Raw genomic sequence first — 19,552 nt, 5'->3', positions numbered from 1 at the left:
CACAAGTCCTATTTTGAAAATTATCTTCATTCGATACTAATGTTTACCATTGAGATGGATCAATTTGGTTCAACCAACCTTCTTTCTATTAGCTGAACAAAAGCACCATGTTGTTGAGGAATATCGATTGCATCATTGGCTTATTGAAACACTCGGGAACAGTGATTTAGTCCCATTTCGTGTAACGTTGTTAATAAAACTTTTAGCTGTTAATGTGACATTGTTACCGCACTGTCCCTGCACTCTGTGGGATATAATGCCCAGAAAAGAGGCAGTGATCATGGCGTGCATAACAGGTTTTCATACTTAACGCACTTTTACGGTTGGTACGGTTCAGGATTAATGTAAATTTATTGGCTTCGCGTTTTGGAATAATTAACAGAGAAGATTAAGCATAAATTACATAGGACACACCGTCGCTTAGAACTCAACCATTAACTGTCTTTGAATACGTTTAAACATAAGACCTGGGACATAGCTCTACTAACTAGTCGTCTAAAACGGATATTTACCAATTAGTGAGATTAATGGAATTATATTAAGGCAGCTCGAATGATTCAAGTTACCTATTCGAAAAACGTTACGTTTGCGCTTTTTGAGGCAATGTGTACCTTATTTTTGTAAGGGCTAAAACCCCTCAGGGTCGATGGACCCATGATTAGCAAAAAAAGGCCAGGTCATGTTTGTAATTACGCAAATGGTAACAGGGAAAGCAAACTCTTATGAAATACAAGAGACCGACTATAGCTGTCTCTTATATTGTCCGCTCTTGGTACGGTACTGCGCTACCTTTCGAATGTAAGTTAACGGAAACTCGGCACGTCACAGGTAAAAAAAAAAACTGGAATTATAGAACGCTTTAGTAAACAGAACAATCCGACATTTGTCGAATACATTGCTAACATACTCATACGACTGGCACATTGACTTGCTTGTTAATCTGTCTAGACTTAAATAAGCCGCAAATTGTAGTCAGGTTCTACAAATTGCGAAAATGTCCGATATCGTTTTGTGTAAATAATTCATATTTTTTTTACGTTTGACGTTTAGGTGCAATACCTACAGCGTGTTCTGAAATTTATAGTGCGCAGTTAAGAACCGGGACCAAGTTCAGAAACGAGAACATTTTTCCAAGGGTCCATTAGACTTCGAGGCATGCGTTACTGTAAAGTGCTGATTTATATACACCAGTGCCACATTATCCCTTTTGGCAACGCGGAGACTTGCGCAATCTTCACTAAAATATGTGTAAGGATATAAGAATCATTACTTCAATTTAGATAGTGAAGATATACGGACGTATAAAGAAGGCCGTCGTTTTTGTTCGCTACTCCATCAAATTTAGGTGATTTGACATAAGTAGTAAAAAAAAAAAACGATTAACTTATCATGGCTAACTTCAAAATGGAATTAATTAAAAACTTTTTATTTTTTTGATTTGCATGTGCCTCTACTTGGAAGGATGAGGCTACCGAATTATTGGGGCAAGCTTTAATTGGCGTATCATTGTCTCTTAGTTGTAAAACATGCCTCGATGGTCCATAGTTTTCCTGGAAAAATGTTTGTTTCGCTATCTTCTACCATTCCCTTAAAATATTTACTGTTTATTCAGATACGTCTTATATAAGAAATGGCACACACTTTTGAAGGATAGCCACCTGGAAAGCCATTAACTAACTAAAAGTGGCATAGTTCCCATATAAGTAAACTGACCGCTTGCATCTCTTTAATTTGCCCTCTGGAAGTGGATTAAAAGGAAAAATACTTATATCGACATGTGAAATTTATTTCCTAATAACAACTTTTCGCTATTTTAGAGTTTTTCTTTTGTTTTTGACGTCGTGAGATTTGCGTCTTCACGTTCGATCACCCATGAAAAAATAAGTCAGCTTCAAGAAGTGATCAAAACATTTAGTTTACAATCTCGATTGATATTCCGAGCTTGCATTTATGTGACGCGATCATGTACGATAAATTTTCAATGTTTGATAAACGAGAAGCAGGTGTTTGTCTTTTTGTAGTTGCTAACGAAGACGATGTATCTGTCGCAAGCTTTCCCTTCTTAATTGATTCTTATTTTCAAATAGTCAATATCGAACCTTCTTTCGCTAGTATCTTGCTGTGTCTCGACATTTTGTGCTAGCGAGCGTCTGTTGGGTAGACGGGCTAGCGACGCAACGATAACCCACCGGCGACAAAAACCAGAGCCCCGTGGCCAGTAAAGAGGGCTGCCTCACATCAGAGTCTTTTTCGTGTTTAGAATCGTCACGGTCGGTACTTGGACATCGCACACAGTCCACAGTGTTCTGCTTGGCCCTAGGCTACCCGGTTATTTTTAGCTTGAGAAGAACTCGTCTGTACCGCCAGTCACTGCCCACTTGGCCTGCACGAGTGTCAACAAACCGCTATTTAACTCTTCAGAACAGACAAAGCATAATTTCCTTCAATTGACTGTGCCTAAAGACAGCGCCGCAAGTTGAAGCACAGTAAGCGGTGCTTATGTGTCCGTCTCCATAAGAAGATATTGTTTATCGTACGATAATGTTTGGAAATTGCTGTTTAATAGGTTGAGGTCATTTTAAATTGAGCTACTATCGTTCGGGAAAGAACACAGAGTGACAAAATGACTTGGCTGTGTGCAGTGTTAGCAAGTGTAACTGTTGTATCCATCTCGTTTTCAACAGGAGTGCACGGTGGCACCTATAAGATTGGTAAGTTTTTCAGCATTTGTTTCAACGTGGTTCAAGTAACGTGTAACAAGTAAAGAGTGAAGGATACAACACGCATGAGTATAAAGTCGATGAGTTAAGTTGTTAGTGTCTTGCCTCGATAGATGGGCCAATTGTAGAATGAAACTAATTAACTTCGTATCGTACACAACCCACAGTGAGTTAAACACGAATCGCAACGTGCTAAACACCGAATACGTACTGTTCTAGCGCAGTATCGATTACTCGAGTGGTTCAATAGTTTCTTAAAAATGTTTAATCCTTCATGTTTACGGTATTCCAGGCCAACGAATTGGAAATATTGGCAAAATGGGCACGGCAGATATATTTACCTTCGTGCAGCCCGAAATTCGAACCTATTAAGAGCAACTGTTAATACGTTTACTAAATTATCATTATTATGTCGTGTTTATATCATTAATAATGTGTAAACCTAGTTCCGCGTTTGGACTCTCCGTTGCTAGCGTTTTGCGTAGAAATAAGCGTTGTCGAAGGGGTCTGATAGAAGTTCGCGTTCCGTATATTAGAAAGCTTGAAGTCATCGATGGAACAGGAACATTATTAAACTTATCAAAGTGAATTTTAGGTTTTTTTTTTCTGTCGAAAGCTACATGTGTGTACTCATCGTAAATGCTCCAGTATTTTGGTGGAACGATCCTTAAAAGATAAGCTTTGATTTGTTCCCGTTAATAAACACTATCTCTAGGCGTAATTATAATGTGCTAGCTAATAGCCTAATGTGTTCAATACAAAAACTATTTGACGAAAACACGTAGGCTTGTAACCGCAAAAAAATGCGTTAGCGAAATTCAGCCAATGTGCGAGGTAATTTTTCGGAGCATAGCGACTGAAAAAAGGAGCCTAGAATTAGCTAGAACCATAAACTTGCCACTCCTAAGGTAAGAACAACTAGTTTCAGTAAAGTTAAATCGTTCCTGCGCTAAGCTGATGTCAGCAAATTAATGTTTATGCTTAGTTTATAGGTTTCCGGTGAACCGCATTCACAATTGCCTATTGAGAAAAATCGGTACTGAAGGGTTCTGGTCCTTGAAAGAAGACAAAAAGTCAACTATTTATTACTAGTATTTGGTTGCTTTGATAGTATTCTATATCCAATATAAATTGACCGGAAGACACTCCGGCCAATTTTCCGGCAAGGGCTCCAAATTCGTCCAGAAAAAAAAAACATATTAATAGAATTCTTGCTATATTTCAGCCGGTGTATTCAGCGCAGAGACTGGTCAAGTAGAATCTAAAGTATTTGCGCGCGCAGTCGATCGCGTGAACACGGACAACCGGGAGTTCCCGGAAGTGCAAATGCAGGCCATACCGATCATGCTGAAAGAGGGACAAACCTGGGAAAATTATCAAGAACGTAAGAATTTAACGATATTACAAGGAGGGTTGTTCCATTTATGCCCATAACGTAATTTACAGAAAACTTCCCTTTACAGATATAACCCATTTACCCCACGTGAACCTTCCAACAAATTATTGTGATACACATTTGTACGTAAGTGGAAGACATAATACGTGCGTTACCGTATCGTTTTCTGTCCGGCAGCATTTTTCTAGGCCAACACTTTGGCGATATAGTTACGGAGAAAAAAATTGATTCGCGCAAAAGTAGAGCCACCATTTGTGGTGACCGTAATTTTCAGATAACATCCTTCTGTCTTTTTTAGCGCAGTTCACTTCATTCGCCTAATGCTTTAGTGAGTTAGTTGATTCTAGCCAGTGAAACTTCCCTTGTTAGCCTCGTATCCTCCCAGACTGTTCACTGTTCTGTAGGGGAAACTTTTAGAACGAGCTGGCCGCGTCATTGTCTGACAACTATGGCCATATTCAAAATAAGAATATACAGTAAGTTTCTTCATTTTCATCAGGTTAGTCGACGTCATTCTTTTGATCTGTTTCATTCATTAAAAGTTCCTGGTAAATTCATTAAGAGTGTCGCAACAATGTAGGCGTTCTTCCCATGTTTAAATTTTCGGTAAGCATCTTGCAAGCCTATACATACAAATAATGCGTCGCTGTAGATATCCGACTTTTCGCAATTAGACCCCCAGTACCGTCTATGAATAAAATTTTCTCGTTGTTCTAGTCTTTCACTATCTGCCCGTTCCGACATTCTGCTGACATGATGGAAACCTGAATCTGTAGCGATGCTTGATATTTAATATCCTGTCTAACTATTTATCCTGGGCGAAGAAGATACCTGAACTAGACGGATTACAGGAGGACACGATTTTTTTTTGAAACGATTTGTTCAAGTTGCAGGAGCGAAGCTTGCTTTACATAGGTAAAACAGAACAGCATATTTTGCTACGGCAGAACTGAATACAATTTTCAATAAATGCTATTCTAGCTTTTGGCAATCGATGTTTCTAAATACCCAGCTCACAGTCTCCGCAGTCCAGTGGATAATGCAACGATTTCCAAGACGTAAAAATAATGCAGAGAAACCTCAGCCTCAAGCTACATATAAAGCTACGGAAATGATACATGTACACGTTTGTCTACGAACAAAGTGGACTGATCAAACGTACTGCTCACGAGGTTTAACAGGGAAAAGCCTAATAACATTACGAAACTTTGTATTGTGTAAGACTTATAGAAAATGTTTCGCCTAATACTATCGTCAAGCATAGCGGCTGTGTCCCAAAACGAAGGTGTATACGTTATAGACAACAAAGCAGCCATGTTGAATGCTGAAGCAGTTTTGGTCCCGCGTGGTGATTTAATAAAACATACAAAATAAGAACAACATATGACTGATACTCGTCCTAGAACTAAGCTACAAATAGTAATGTACCTGATTTAAAAAGGCTTCAATTAAGCAATGCATGTACTACTATGGATGCGCTTTCGATAAGCCTGAATAGAGGTGTGATCAAGGCATCCCGCTTAGTCGTATCCGGCGGTAGGACTCCGAGATGATATTTTTCAAGCTATATATACACTATAAAAAAAATATAATTCTTTAAATCGTTCGCAAAACTCGGCATCCGCAGTTCGAGAGAACAAAAAGACAACCATGATCAGATACACGTACTTAGAGGCATTTTTGTACCAGGGAAGACCTCCTGACTTTAGCAATAGCTGCATTGAGCATTTTACACGATTGCCGTCGTGGCGGCCGGCGGCGGTATTCACACTTCGCCTAGCTGAACAACCCCCAAAACCCAAGCTCTTCCGGGAACCCCGCGGGTGAAGCTTTTCGGGAAAAGAGAAACGCGAATAGGAAGGACACTTTTTCGCACAGTTGCCTCGATGCGTCCGAATTCCCCATACTCGTTCTAACAAGTAACCTCTTAGCCGATTGTTTCCGTAGTAGTGACTCGAGTACGTTGTGCGCAACCTTCGTCGCGGTTGAACGCATTGGTTTAGCTCTGCATCGCGATCATCCTATACAGACTGATTTACATCGAACTCTTTTAACAACAAAAAGACCTTTAGCAACAAATTTCATTATACATAAAGTGAAAGTTCGCATACTACTTTCACACCAGGATGAAAGTTCCTACGATTGCATTTGTGCCGTACAAACTTGGCTTAGCGTGAGCAACGCACGGCCGATTTTTTCTCGCAATGAGAACTGATTTTACATATTGTAAAATCATATTGGCTTCGCGTTGATGAAGGTTGTTTTCGTTGGGACCTCAGCGTGAGGCTTGATAGTTTGTTTCTGTTTAGATAAACAAGTCGTCTGACACGGAGCAGCGGTGACCCATACACTGGTGGGTATATCCACAGGACGTCAGGTCTTTTAGATGGCGGCTGGTGCTGGTTGCTTTAAACCGATAATACATCTTTGCTGGGCTTGTCGTCCCGTCCGACGACCCGGCCACCCGCCCTCTTGCTGTCGTGGGCCCGCACCGGAAACCGCCGGAAGTGGCTAGAAAACAGCGGAACAGACTTCGACTGGCAGAACAGGCTTCGTCGTGTTGGGGGCAACTCGGAACATATCAGGGAAAGTGCAGGGTTGGATTGCTTCGTCGCTTTTGTTTATTTATGCGACAACTTGCGACACTTCATAGCGGTGGCTATGGCAGATGGAAACGAAGTTATGGAGGTGATGCTGCCATTGGTAGCACTGCTATTTGGGGGTTACCGGCGGCGCCAACGTAACCTTCGCGTCTGCTAGCTCCTTTTTCTGTTCCGCCTTCCGGAGATCTTTGCTTCCCCTTCATTGGGCGACAGGCACCGACAGCATAGCAACTCTCTAGCTTCCTGCGAGTGAAGCAGTCAAGCGGGAAGGCCGCAGTTGCGCTCCAGCCAGTCGAACCGCTTGCTGGAGGTCGGCTCTCAAGGGGCCCTCAGAAGCACACGAGACGAAAAAGTGATTTATGATAGTCTGCTCCCTGTTGGCTCATTCTGTGAGAGCTGGCGTAGTGCCAGCTTTCCGACGACTGCTTCTAGACCACCGTTTCGGTCTTTTTACTCCTCTGCCCTAATACGCGGATGCGAAAAGCGCACAAGGAAAGCGATGGATATATTAAAGTCACCAACAGTGCACAGTGGCACCGGCTACCGGTTCTCCCCCAGCTATACCAAGCGTGCACTCACCCTCAGCCTCGCGGTCCTCACTTACCGGCGTTCTTCTGAAATCTCAAAGGGCCATGGTGGATATTGTCGTACTTTGCAGTTTTACACTATGCCGACTATGGCAGTAGCGTGCAAAAAAGTAGTCGCATTTTGAGACTGAGCCGATGAGTGCGCCGTTTCCAGAACGATTCAGCTGCAGAGCGACCTGGTTGGATTGTGATCAATCCATGCGATGCCTCTGATAAACATTATGAATCAGTCGTTGGATGGTCATCAAAACAAATGTTATAAACATTTACAGAGAACAGATAGCCATATTGTACACCTAATTTTTAGAAAATCAAAAGCAACCTTTACTTTTAATGTAGACAGATTTTACAAAATATTGATTTTGATAGGAGGGGATTTCACTATTTACATTGCCCACATGGAGATAATTTGCCCGCTCTAGTCGTCAACGTCAAACTAAGCTTAACGTTTGGCGAAATTAAAGAGCAAACATTTTTTTCTGCCAAACGTCATTCGTTGCTCACATACGGGTTTTTACATCTCCACTTTTGGGTAAAGCTTAATAAAGAGCTTGATTTCATACAAATTTAGAACGAGAGAAGCTGCAGAATGAACTTGCCAATTCCTGCCGAATATTTGCAGCGGATCTACGACATCTGCAATCTCCCAAAGGTTATAATGTTCACTGCAAAACCACAGAAAGAGATTCCTTATTTAGTAGCACAGTATGTTGTGAAAGGTGATAGTAATAATTGTAAAACCTTCAGAAGCTAAGGAAATAGTATTTTTCAAAGGAGATCAACACGGATTGGAGCATCTGATAGATCATTTTGTGTGCAAATATCCATCGATTTTGCCAGATTAGTAAAAAATATATTTCTATATACTATTATAAGGCTTTTATTGATATGTTTCGATAGCCGGACTGCATGGCCACGGATTTTTTTTTCGTTACCAATATACTTTGCAGACCTGACTCTACCCACCCTTCCCGATCAATACAATTCTCTATTAGTGATATTATGTTCCAGATTCCAAACTTCAAGAAATTGAACTGGTATTTAAGTTGTATTGATGAACTGTGCTGTTTTGGGACGTATATGCACGTATGAGTGTTGTTTAAAGAAAAAGAAAATTTCATATTTTTTGTTCTTTAAATAACTGGCTGCTGTAGGACGAATGAGCTCTGCCGGTTACTGCTATAAGCGCCTACTCTGAAAGCTTTTTTCCTCCCTCGATTTGGCAAATTTGAGTAATCTGGCAATTTCTTCTATCAATATCGAATCTAGCTGTCAGCTAATAACAATACTAATGGATACGCAGGCCATTGTACGACTAACTAGCTGTTCATAGCTCAGAAGTGAGCACAAAGAGTTCGTTTTATGCAGACCCTAATAATAATTTTTGTTTGCGCACGCTTGAAATGAAGCTTTGATTATACCCTAGCCAACCTTTATCGTGCTCACCTTCTAATACTACCGTTTTTTAACATAACGCCTTCTCGACGCGACCTAAGTAGACATCAACGATAGTCGCTAATCTTCGATTCTAACTTATGTCACATGTCGTTCCATTAGCAATTGCCCCAACTTTATGGCAGCGACGCTAATATGGTGCACTTAACAGAAATATACATTAAATTATATGGAGAATAAGACAACTATGTTTTTAGATTTCCTTTTTCACCAATAGTCGCAGGGATATTCTTCAGTGCTTCGCAGCTAATTCACAACGATTTATGACCTATTAAAAATTATTGAACATGTAATTTGTTTGAAATATCTCAAACTAGTTTTGTTACCATATCCCTTGGAGATTAGTATAATCTGGTTATGCTGATAATGGCTGAAAAAGGAGCTGTAAAATTCTTGTATTCAATTATCTCTTTGCTGTAAGAACAGGCGGACATTTCTGCTTGCAGCGTTGTTTTTCTAGTTTACTATGAAACGATCATTCAATTCGAAGGGTAAAAGGTCAGTAACAATTAAAAAAAATATATTGAAACATTGGCCAGGGATATCAGCGCGTGTCATACCGGTTCTTTCTCTTTGCTTAAAATGAAGATTCGTATTCGAATGGGCGTTAAACCCAAATGGGCTTTAAATATAGAGAACAAAAAGCCTATTACATGCAAAGTTATACTCGTTTCCGTAGCTTTGTCTATTCAAATCTGTTTCTCTTTAGACATGGTTCTTTTAAAACGTTCACTCCTTGGCGTACCGAGCATCCATGATACCATGACTTCTGTTAGATTTTCGATAGACTAAAAAAATGTTGAAATCTTTAAGACCATCATATATTTCTGAGATTTTTATTTTTCCTCTTCGTTCAACTTTTAAATATGTCTAATGGGCGTTGGAATCGCTTGCCTTTTGATTTGTGACTAAACGTCAACAACAAGTGGGTTATTACCAACAATTTCGAAAAAATTTCGCACACACCACCACTTCAAGCTTTACTGGTGTGGGGAGAGCTACTGAGTGCAGCCATCGTGGATGTCGTATGACAAGTATATTCGAAGATAACCCTAAAATATATTTCGGAGACCAAAGTTTTGCTAAGGCAGACAGTAAGTGACGCCGTTTGTGCTTTTTGTTAAGGGATTTACGAACCTGAATTAGTTTCGTGGCATTTTTCCGCGGCATCTCAGGTTGTTGAGCCGATATACGGCAATAGTTATGATACTTATGATAGCCGATACGCTATTTTCTCACGCTTCTTTCCGTAACCCTTCGAAATCAAATCGAGAAATCAGCTCTACATATATATATATATATATATTTTAATTAACTTTGATAATTAACTATTCAATCAAAAAACAAAAAAAAAGAAAGGCAATTTTTCTTTTTTTTCCCCCATGCTTCTGCTTCCCTGTTTATCAACGCACTTTTTCAACTTGTTTCTACGCTGCCGCGCTCTATATTTAGAAATCTATTTAAGTAAAAAAGAACATGTTTAAAACAAGGGTATTACAACAAATTTGAGAGCTGCAAATGTGACTAGCTTCTAAATGCAAAAGAATATTACGCTGACCAGGCAGTACATAGCTTTCTAAAAGTCATTATAATATTTATTACTCCTCTACCGTCATCGGCATATTGGAATGGTATTTAAGGATTACGGCCACCTCAAAATCAAATGTAGAATATAAGAAAGATATTAGAAACCCGTGACACGTTTACGAATTACTATCTTCTAAACTTGATCCTTGTCGCTTTCGAACTTTTCGCCGAATTGGATTAATTTAGTTCTTCATTCGAGTGGCACGCGTATGTATATGAGCAATATGTCATATATGAAATTATAGTTTTACACATAAATTTGTTAGATCTTACAACGTTCAGATACTTATCTCATTTCGTTCTCTATATCTATACTTTTCACCATTTAAGAATTTTTACTTAAGAAATTCGTAGGCCTAGTCCGTTTTTTCAGCATTTTTTGCCCGTGTTGAATTACAGTGTGCCGTCAATTTGAGAGCGGGGTTGTGGCAATTGTCGGAGCGGAGTCATCGGTTGAGGACTCGCTGATTTCATCGGTATCATCTGCCGTCCGCATTCCGCATATTCGTACAGGTTTCAATCGAGAGCTCGAAGATCCTGACGATCTATCGCTCGGACTTGCCCCGTCGCCATCGGATCTTGCTGAGGTTGTCAGAGAACTAATACTCCACATGGGCTGGAACCACATCGTCTACATTTACGACACGAGCACTGGTACGGTACAGGCGTGGGGCTCACTCATAGTTGTGACAGTAGGCTTTAAATAGGCCTAACCTCGTGTACACAATCACAAATGTTGCGCAGCGTACGCTGATGGCGGGGCTTGACCTAGCGACCCTGACACTGGTTTTCTCGATGACCATGGGTACTCAAATGGGCGTTTGGAGTCGACCTATCTGACCTAATTCCTGATACAAAATAACAGACTGAAAATAATGATTTCGATTCTCTGAATAATAAATTGGATTAAGGGCACCAGATTAACTAGGCACTATCGAGCAATGTGTTACATTCATTTTAGCGTTTCTGCAGAGACGCTTTGGGGGGCCGGAAAAGCACAACTGGTCAAACGAACCACGCTAGTTAATTGTAAATGCATGTTTACCATTGTTGACCCCACGCGCTGTTTACGATATGAGCTTAGTATGAAGCCACGTAGTCTGCCATCAGTACTCAAAGTTTATGCTCTGTCGTATAAGTGGATTAACGCTTTTAACTGTTTCTATTTAGGGCTTTTAAGGATGAATGAGCTTGAAGAAGATCCAGAATTTAAGGGCCGTCGTCTTGTTCCTATTGATCTCTCCGTTGACGCAAATCCCTGGGACAATATTATTAAGCTTTCGATTCGACACGTTGTGGTCGACATCGAAAGTAAATCCGTCCATCAGGTCCTCAAAGAGGTCAGCATATTTGTTTTAAAAATGGACAATGTTTACCTTAGTACACCACGAATAATTTACAGGTATATAATACAATGATATATAGTGTAGAAAAGTAATTTTATTTACTTCTATCAGCTAATTTATCATATTAATTGGGAAGCCCGTATAGTGCAAAGCTACTGAAGACACACGTTTTCATCATAAAGATTTTTTTATGATCCGGATCAATGAGGATTCTTGTGTCGACAACGGTGTAATCAGAACGAAAGGCGATCTGCTAAAAACCTACGCACGCGTCTGTGGTAGTTGAATATATGTGAAAACTATAGAAGCTCCGTCAGAATTTTGCGGGTTTGAGTATTTCCCTAAGGTCAGGGAGCACTCGTGCTGACATCGCGCGCCGGTTAATCCCTAAGAAAACTGAAATCGTAGAGGTGGCGCTTGTAGTTGTAGAGCTAGTAATCACAGTAACAGTAATACATTAAAAAGTTTTTCTATTTTATGTTTTTGTACTCAGATTTCCATGTCGGGCCTGTCGCAGGACTACTATAGCTTTATTATGCCAAACAGCGATATCCGATTACCGGAAAACTCAACGCAGCGGACGTTTTTCATAGATGCCGACGTCTACACGTTCTCACTGGTCGATCCAGACAACAGGGAAATGCACTGGATCTATCGTATGTAAGTCCCAGTATATTTTGTTTTTAGCGGCCGATGCAACCGATATACGGGAAGCCCATTATGCTCATGTCACCGCCTGCTGATAAGTGGGGACTTTGCTACCTGTGTCCAATGAGCATTTTTGTAAACCTAGTTTTTGCTATAGTAGACTTGCAACGTCCTGGCTATGGCATGAGATAGCTGGGGATTTTTTATTCTTCTACATAACTTATGCACTATTTTCTGCATATTATATATAGATAACCGGCAAGCAGAAGACTGTAACCTTACTGTAATTTTATTGGTAATAATAGCCGTGGAAAAGAGGAAAAGCATCTGCAGACGTAGAGATCGTTGATATCGTAGACTTTAGCAACACGAGTGTTATTCCAACAAAAGACTAAGCTGTCTGGTTTGTATAAGTCAGGCAGCTTATGGACAACTAATGATAGCGTTTTGTAATACACGTTCTGTGGAAATATATTCATAGTTACCCTGTCCTTTTGGACAGTGGAAAATTATAGAAACGTACGAAAATCAGTGACGATCATACTAATGTCTTTACGACAACCAACAGTGATCTACCCTATAGCAGTGTGTGGCTAGCGAGAAGCAACACAATAAATTAAGAGGCGCTTGTTTACGTACGAACCTTCGACGGAGGCGTCCAAGATAGGTACCATTCTGTGTAAGTTTACCTTCGCGCGATATGTCGCGTGTTCTTCAGCGCTTTGTTTTCTACCGAAAATTCCCTCAACATAGCGTCTCGTTGTATTTCCTTCGCGACAAATATTGATGTAGCTATACGTTGCGCATTCGTGGAAATGGTGTTACGTTTTTTGCACCGATAGAAGATTCTGTGTTTGTCCTGTCATTGCCAGCTGGCAGTGCTCGGAAAAAGCCACTGCAGCGAGGGCATGTTTAAGCCATCGTACAGTAGAGAGGGTTCGTTTCAAGAGCATCTTATACTAACATGTATTGGGGCTATGCTATTAGCCTCCGTGAAACTCCTCGTAGTGAGATACAATATGGACCGCGCATGTTGCGGCTAGAATTGTTACTGTGAATCAAGAAATAGCTGGCTGACTTTGAGAGATTTTCAGTGCTATCTAATTTGTTTCAATCGGTTAGTTAATACACTGATAAACTATGCAATTCTATATTAACATGAAACATACGGGTATAAATTCTGCGAGTCGTGCTTAGCTTTGACTGCAAAGATGTAGGCACAATGGCGCTTATGGACGTATATTAGCATGGAACGGCGACAGCTCTTAACAGTTGGCCAATATGAGATAATAATAGAGAATTACTAATAATTAATGTGTTATTAAATGGAAGAAAAAACTAAAAAACGGGAATCGTGTGATTCAGTAACGCGGAAAACGTACTACACGTACGAGCCTACTTTATCCTGAAGGATACGGGCATGTGGGAGAGCCAGAACTACATCGTCTATAACAGTAACAGACTGTAATTAAATCTTGAATATATACTGCGGGTACCATTTAGAAGTTCATTATGTAATAAACCGATACATTGATAGAATTTTTCTTTTTTTTTTTTAAAAAAGGTACTTTTTTCATATTTTCAGGCTTGAGATGAACTCATCTGAAAACGAGCCAAACCTACCATTCATCTACGATTCGGTGCTCCAAATCGGACACACGTTAAATAACCTCACCAAATTGCAAAGGCCAATTAGGAGTTCCCCTGGCAACTGTACCTTAAAGGTCGCCTTTAAAGACGGCCGTAAACTATATGACAGCATTCGAGAGGTACGGTTCTTCGAACAGTTTTGAAATATATATATATTCATTAATATAAAGTATATATATATGCTTCATGGCTGTTATTTGTTTCAGTCAACGAAATTTGAGGGTGTCACAGGCTTCGTCGAGTTTGATGATAAGGGGGCTCGTAAGGTCAAGCACGTTCACGTCAAATTGCTGAAAGATGGCAAACTAACAAAGGTGGGTCAGCAATATGTTATCTAAGCAATCTTTCAAATTAATCTAATAGGTGACTGTGTTTGTTGAAACGAAGCGCGAGAGAAATCATCCTCAAAACGCTAATAATATGACGTCAGTGTAGAACACAAGATGGTGTCTTGGCTCCCTTGACCTTATACGGATACTGTCTCGCAAGTCAAATACTAGTTGGAGTCTGTCATTTTCTATATTGTGCTGTTGCGTTTTCACAAGGTATGTGAGAAGCCGTACAATTGGTATCAGCGTATACCTTGACAAGGTGTCTCTAAACAAAAACTCCTATTTAATATTTGCGACATTAATTTAAATATAGATCTTTTGTGCGTTATACCCACGTTTCGGACAGAATAGGGCTTGTAGCCTGATATTGGTTTACGGCACCGTGACAATGGTACGCCTCCTATATCAATTAGGAGAAAGCCATGTTTGCCACTCACATACAACTCTAGATTGGCAGTTTTTTTATTTGTGACCAAGCAAAACTTTAGCAGAATGCCCAGTTGTCGAATAGCTAGTAAACATTACATAAAAATAAATAAGAATCGATAAGTTGACTAGTTCTGCTTCGTGTGACTCGTAGTGACTGCGTTCGGGCGTGCTTAACAGACTGTGACAAAATGCAATTTAACTCCTTAGTTATAAGGGACAAGAACCTGCTTGTACCTCACAAAAAAAAAGATATCACAATATTGTTTTGGCCGACATAAGCATTCGGCCTATTTTCTGTGATAGGTCAAGACAACGTTTACAGAACCAGAAGTACAGACAACCCACAAAAGGAGCTGTATTCGCATTCAATGACTAACACGAGCGAAATAGTTGTGCCTACACAAGAGTTAGGTACCCAAGAATCTACGAAACGAAATTTGTTACTGTTGTAGCATTATATATATAGGACAGATAACCGAGCGTACTCTGAGTAGAATCGTAGGCCCCTCGATAGCTGTTCTTTTTACGTAATTTCTGTACAACCCTTCTCTCGTGTAGATGTAGTTCTCTTTGCAGTTCGGATAATTGTTCTAATTGTAAATTAAGTGTTCTCTATCCACTTTCCGGAATCCAGAATCTAACCGCGTGATTGTTTGTCCGAGTTGATATTATGTTTTTTTTTTTATATGTTAAAGGTAGCCGATTGGCGTCCATTGGATGGTCTTACATTCATTAAAGAACTGGATCCAAAGGGCGAACCAGATGAAGCCCTTGAGCACGATGAGGGTCTCAATAATCGAGCCCTCGTTGTTACAACCATTCTCGTGAGTAGATTTGATCATTGTAAACGAGTTATAAAATAACAAAGTAAAACTGCACCCCAATCGTAACGTCTAGTGACGTATGTAACATGGCACTTTATGTTTGTTAGTTGCCTCCGTTCTTGATGCGCGATGACAGTCCCCATCTAAAAGGCAATGAACGTTATTCCGGCTTTATCGTGGATTTGTTGGAGAAGCTTGCACGACTACTCAAGTTCCAGTATCTCATTAAGGAAGTTGAGGATGGCGCTTACGGGACGTATAATGCGACCACCAATAGCTACAACGGAATGATCGGAGAAATACTGCTTGGCGTAAGAAAACATTGTATTGTTTTTTTATAGATATACGTAGTCGATTAATGTAGATGATACGAAAGGAGCTACGTAGCTAATGCCCGCCTTTTTGAGTGCATAGCCGTGATGACTATGAACATGCGGCCGGCAGAAACTTTGGCGTCAACAAATGTTGTATGCTTGGTGTGTGCTTAACATTGCATTTCATAGATGTACTGAAAAAATCCTAAATCAGTTCAGCAAGACCTTCCAGTTAGACCTTCTAGTTCCGTACCGTGGCAGTGGTTCCAAGGACTTGTTCAGGCGGGACAAAACGTTAGAATAAATGCATACGTTATGGGTCCATACTTGACATTATCTTATAACTATCCTACAACAATACCCTACTAACGAAACATTCTTTGTTTACTCCACTCGTGTAAAATGAAAGATTCGAGCGAGTTTTCGCTATTTCTTAAATGAGTTAATGCTGGAATATTACTGTGTTGAAGAAAGCTCAACGGTAAAGAAAACGTAACATTCAGAACTATTTCCTTCTCACTATTCCCTTACAGAAAGCTGACATCGCAGTTGCCCCGTTTACAATTAACGCTGAGCGTTACCAGATCCTCGATTTCAGCTTTCCATTCCTCGAGGCGGGCCTGGGACTTCTAGCTAGACGGGAGGTCGACCCACTCGAACACAACTTTTTAAGTCCGTTCTCCGCGATAATGTGGTTCTCTCTGTTCGGGACAATGATGTTCGGTAAACCACATTATGAAACTATAACCGCATCAACTTAACAAGTTTCAGTAATATGTTTCAATAGCGCATGTTCGAAAGGCGTCAAGTTGAAAATCCCACTAAAAAAGTTACAAAGCAAAATAAGTAAGGGACCTTTTATGCTGTTCCGTTCATGAATATAATTTGTTAATATAAATGTTTTATGTGAAGTTACATGACTGTGCAGTAATGTGTTTCTTTATATTAGCGCAAATTTACCGTGTTCTCACGTAATTAGATGTTGTTTCTCTAAAAGGGCAGCGATTTCTTGTCCTGTTTCGAACTTACTAAATACATGCATGTATGACTACGTCTGGCTACGAGTAGCAAGAGATTATCTAAGTTTTATTTCTCTATAACCAGCCACATTCGTTATTACGTTCATCGCCCGATTATCGCCTCGGGAATGGTCATCGGTTACCGATACCGTAATTGAAACACATTTCACCGTGGGAAACTGCTTCTGGTACCTCTACTCGACCCTCATGTTCCAGAGATTCCAGCATCGACCGAAGTGCGTGGATCTGTAGTTACGAATTGTATCCTTTTTGCATCCAGATTTTTAGTACAACCTTCTGTCAAATATAAAGTTGCTTAATAGAACTTCCCAAAATATAATTCGTTGGAATCAGTTGCAGTGTCTGCGTTGTTAAGGCGTACGTCAGCTTGAGCTTTCATCCCTAATTTAAGACTTCACGTGAAACGTAACAGATGTCATCTAATAAAGTAGGTAATCTATCGGATGCCATCTTAATGTCTAAATAAGTGATGTTTGTTTTTTTTTCAAGTCGGGCCCTTTTGGATTGCTTGACACCCACTCTTTTATCTGTGTACCATACTATTTGTATTCCGGCCTTTTTTTTCGATCCTGGACAACGCTGGGACGATCTAAGTGATAACAGCGAAGAAACATCAGGCTTTAGCTATATGCAGACACACGTTCCGGACGTTTCGCCTATGATGATATTGTCTGGCGAGATTCATTCATCATAGGAGTTCATTGATCAACCAATGTACGAATTAGTTATATATATGACTGATATATTTGCAATCTTCCATCGTTATTGATACGTAATTCATGTGAGTGGACTAACATATGCTTGTATTTATTTCTTTTTTGTTTTTCCGCCTTTTCTCCTAGTTCTCTTGGAGTCATAGTTGCATTTTTTGCCTGGTTTATCTTCTGCTTGGCTATTATGGTGTCGTACGGAACAGTATTGGGTGACTTCATTATCAAGTACAACGAACGGCCGGCCCTCTCGAAGATTGATGATCTTCGATCAGAGAATAACCGTGTAAAGTTCAGTGCAATCAAGACCGGATCCACGATGCGTTTCTTTGAGGTAAGGGATTCATTTTGTCAGTATAAGTAGATTTTAGGTGAAATTTTACTCTGTGTTCATGTAACGTTTGCTTAACTAGTGGTTGAAAACATTGAATTGGCCGATTGAAACTATCTAAACACTAAGTGAGAATGGCCAGAATCACATCATCGAGCTACACTGAGGTAGTTTTAGCCTGGTTTCGGCTCGAGCACGACGGAACTTCACCTGTACGGTGGTATATAGAGAATAGTTATTCCAGTTTTTTGTAGTGCAAAGAAATTCGAATTTAATCACAAAAATCGTACGGACAATTTTTTTTCCAGTGTTTAGAAAATTGACGTCTTTATCGTCTGTTTTTTCCTCTATCATAGGCAATATCGTAGCTATTGAAACAAAAGCAACGTACTAAACAATGAACGAACTGACGCTAAGATAAAGCTGCTTATTCATAAGTTGAGCAGCATAACTTGTTCTCTGACTCCGCCACGGCTGTCTGCCACTCCCGTCTTGCCGAGTAGAGATGTCTGATTGTTCCTTGAGTACCAGAAGTTTATCACGATCATCGCATAGCACGATTTTTGGTCGTGCAGTGTCCATCTTAGAGTTGAATCTTGTCCTTAGGACATCAGAAGCTTTTTTCTTTTCTCTAGCTTTGTTACCCTGCAACCCCCCTATCAGTCAACTGAATTAACTAGCGTGGGCCTATAGAAGGTTTATCGAACTGAGCAATGAGTTATCGTCACATTGATATTTAAAGAAACGTTCCTGAGAAGAAAAAGTAGCTTTAAAGCAAACGAAGGACGCTACATTTTTTTTGTTCTCTTGTCTATACTACTTCGAAAAATCCGATACAGATATAAAGGAAATAGTCAATTTTGAAATTTTATTCATTGTGAGAAGAAAAGTTTCGTTTTAAGTACACAAAAGGATACGTTTATTCTTTAATATAATGCCCTGCATTATATATATATATATATAAATATATTTTTCAAGTTTGCCTATTCTTTCGATAGCTGAGGATAACTTCTATTTCCGTAGTTATTGCAGATAAAAAAAAAAAGAAAAAAAAAAGCTAATACAAAAAAAGCTAATCAAATCAGAGGAAAACCAGAGGCAAACTGTAAATCTATTATGAACTTGTCTCAGTATCGGCATAGGAATTGGCTACTTTCCAATATATAGGTACCAGAAGCTCACCCTCCACGAGTTCTTACGGCCTCACCAATAACAGCAGTCACTTTTGATTACTGTTGACATGTGCTCTCAGTTATTTAGTTAAATTGTTGCGCTTAGATGGACCTTAATATATAGCAAATTACTAGGAAATATGATTTAGATAAGGTATCCTAGACACACTCACCTGTACTAAATGTACATAGATACTTTAGCTCATAGTTTTCATTGAGTATATATGTGTATAGAGCCATTGGGAATTTGTCCAGTTTGACTCTCTGTCCTCTGCTTTTGCGCAAATCCTCCACGGAATCCTTCAGAACTTACAGGATCTACCAATTCCACCTTCGGCTGCCGCTCTTTGCTTCGCGGTCTTCAGTTGCAGGGAAACCAAAAGTAAGATCGTCTGCTGTAACCAGACT

At 39.8% G+C, this 19,552-nt stretch overlaps 1 protein-coding gene across 1 annotated transcript in view; it reads left to right on the top strand.

Annotated features, from left to right (window-relative positions):
- Window positions 1–2,202: 2,202 nt before the first annotated feature.
- Window positions 2,203–19,552, top strand: part of LOC111248023 (glutamate receptor ionotropic, kainate 2-like) — a 55,699-nt gene continuing 38,349 nt past the window's right edge. The window contains exons 1-12 of the mRNA XM_022799711.2: window positions 2,203–2,711; window positions 3,946–4,104; window positions 10,748–11,002; window positions 11,519–11,688; window positions 12,188–12,354; window positions 13,928–14,111; window positions 14,199–14,306; window positions 15,449–15,577; window positions 15,685–15,888; window positions 16,425–16,614; window positions 16,996–17,146; window positions 17,774–17,975. Of these exons, the coding sequence (XP_022655446.1) occupies window positions 2,624–2,711; window positions 3,946–4,104; window positions 10,748–11,002; window positions 11,519–11,688; window positions 12,188–12,354; window positions 13,928–14,111; window positions 14,199–14,306; window positions 15,449–15,577; window positions 15,685–15,888; window positions 16,425–16,614; window positions 16,996–17,146; window positions 17,774–17,975 (2,007 nt within the window). The 5' untranslated portion in view covers window positions 2,203–2,623. The remainder of the gene's footprint in view (window positions 2,712–3,945; window positions 4,105–10,747; window positions 11,003–11,518; window positions 11,689–12,187; window positions 12,355–13,927; window positions 14,112–14,198; window positions 14,307–15,448; window positions 15,578–15,684; window positions 15,889–16,424; window positions 16,615–16,995; window positions 17,147–17,773; window positions 17,976–19,552) is intronic.

This window comes from Varroa destructor, unplaced genomic scaffold (genome assembly GCF_002443255.2).
Source record: "Varroa destructor unplaced genomic scaffold, Vdes_3.0 BEIS01000003.1, whole genome shotgun sequence".
In the NCBI taxonomy this organism is placed as follows: Eukaryota; Metazoa; Arthropoda; class Arachnida; order Mesostigmata; family Varroidae; genus Varroa; species Varroa destructor.
Note: the sequence above shows the minus strand (reverse complement) of the source record. Positions and strands in the feature narration are given on the sequence as shown.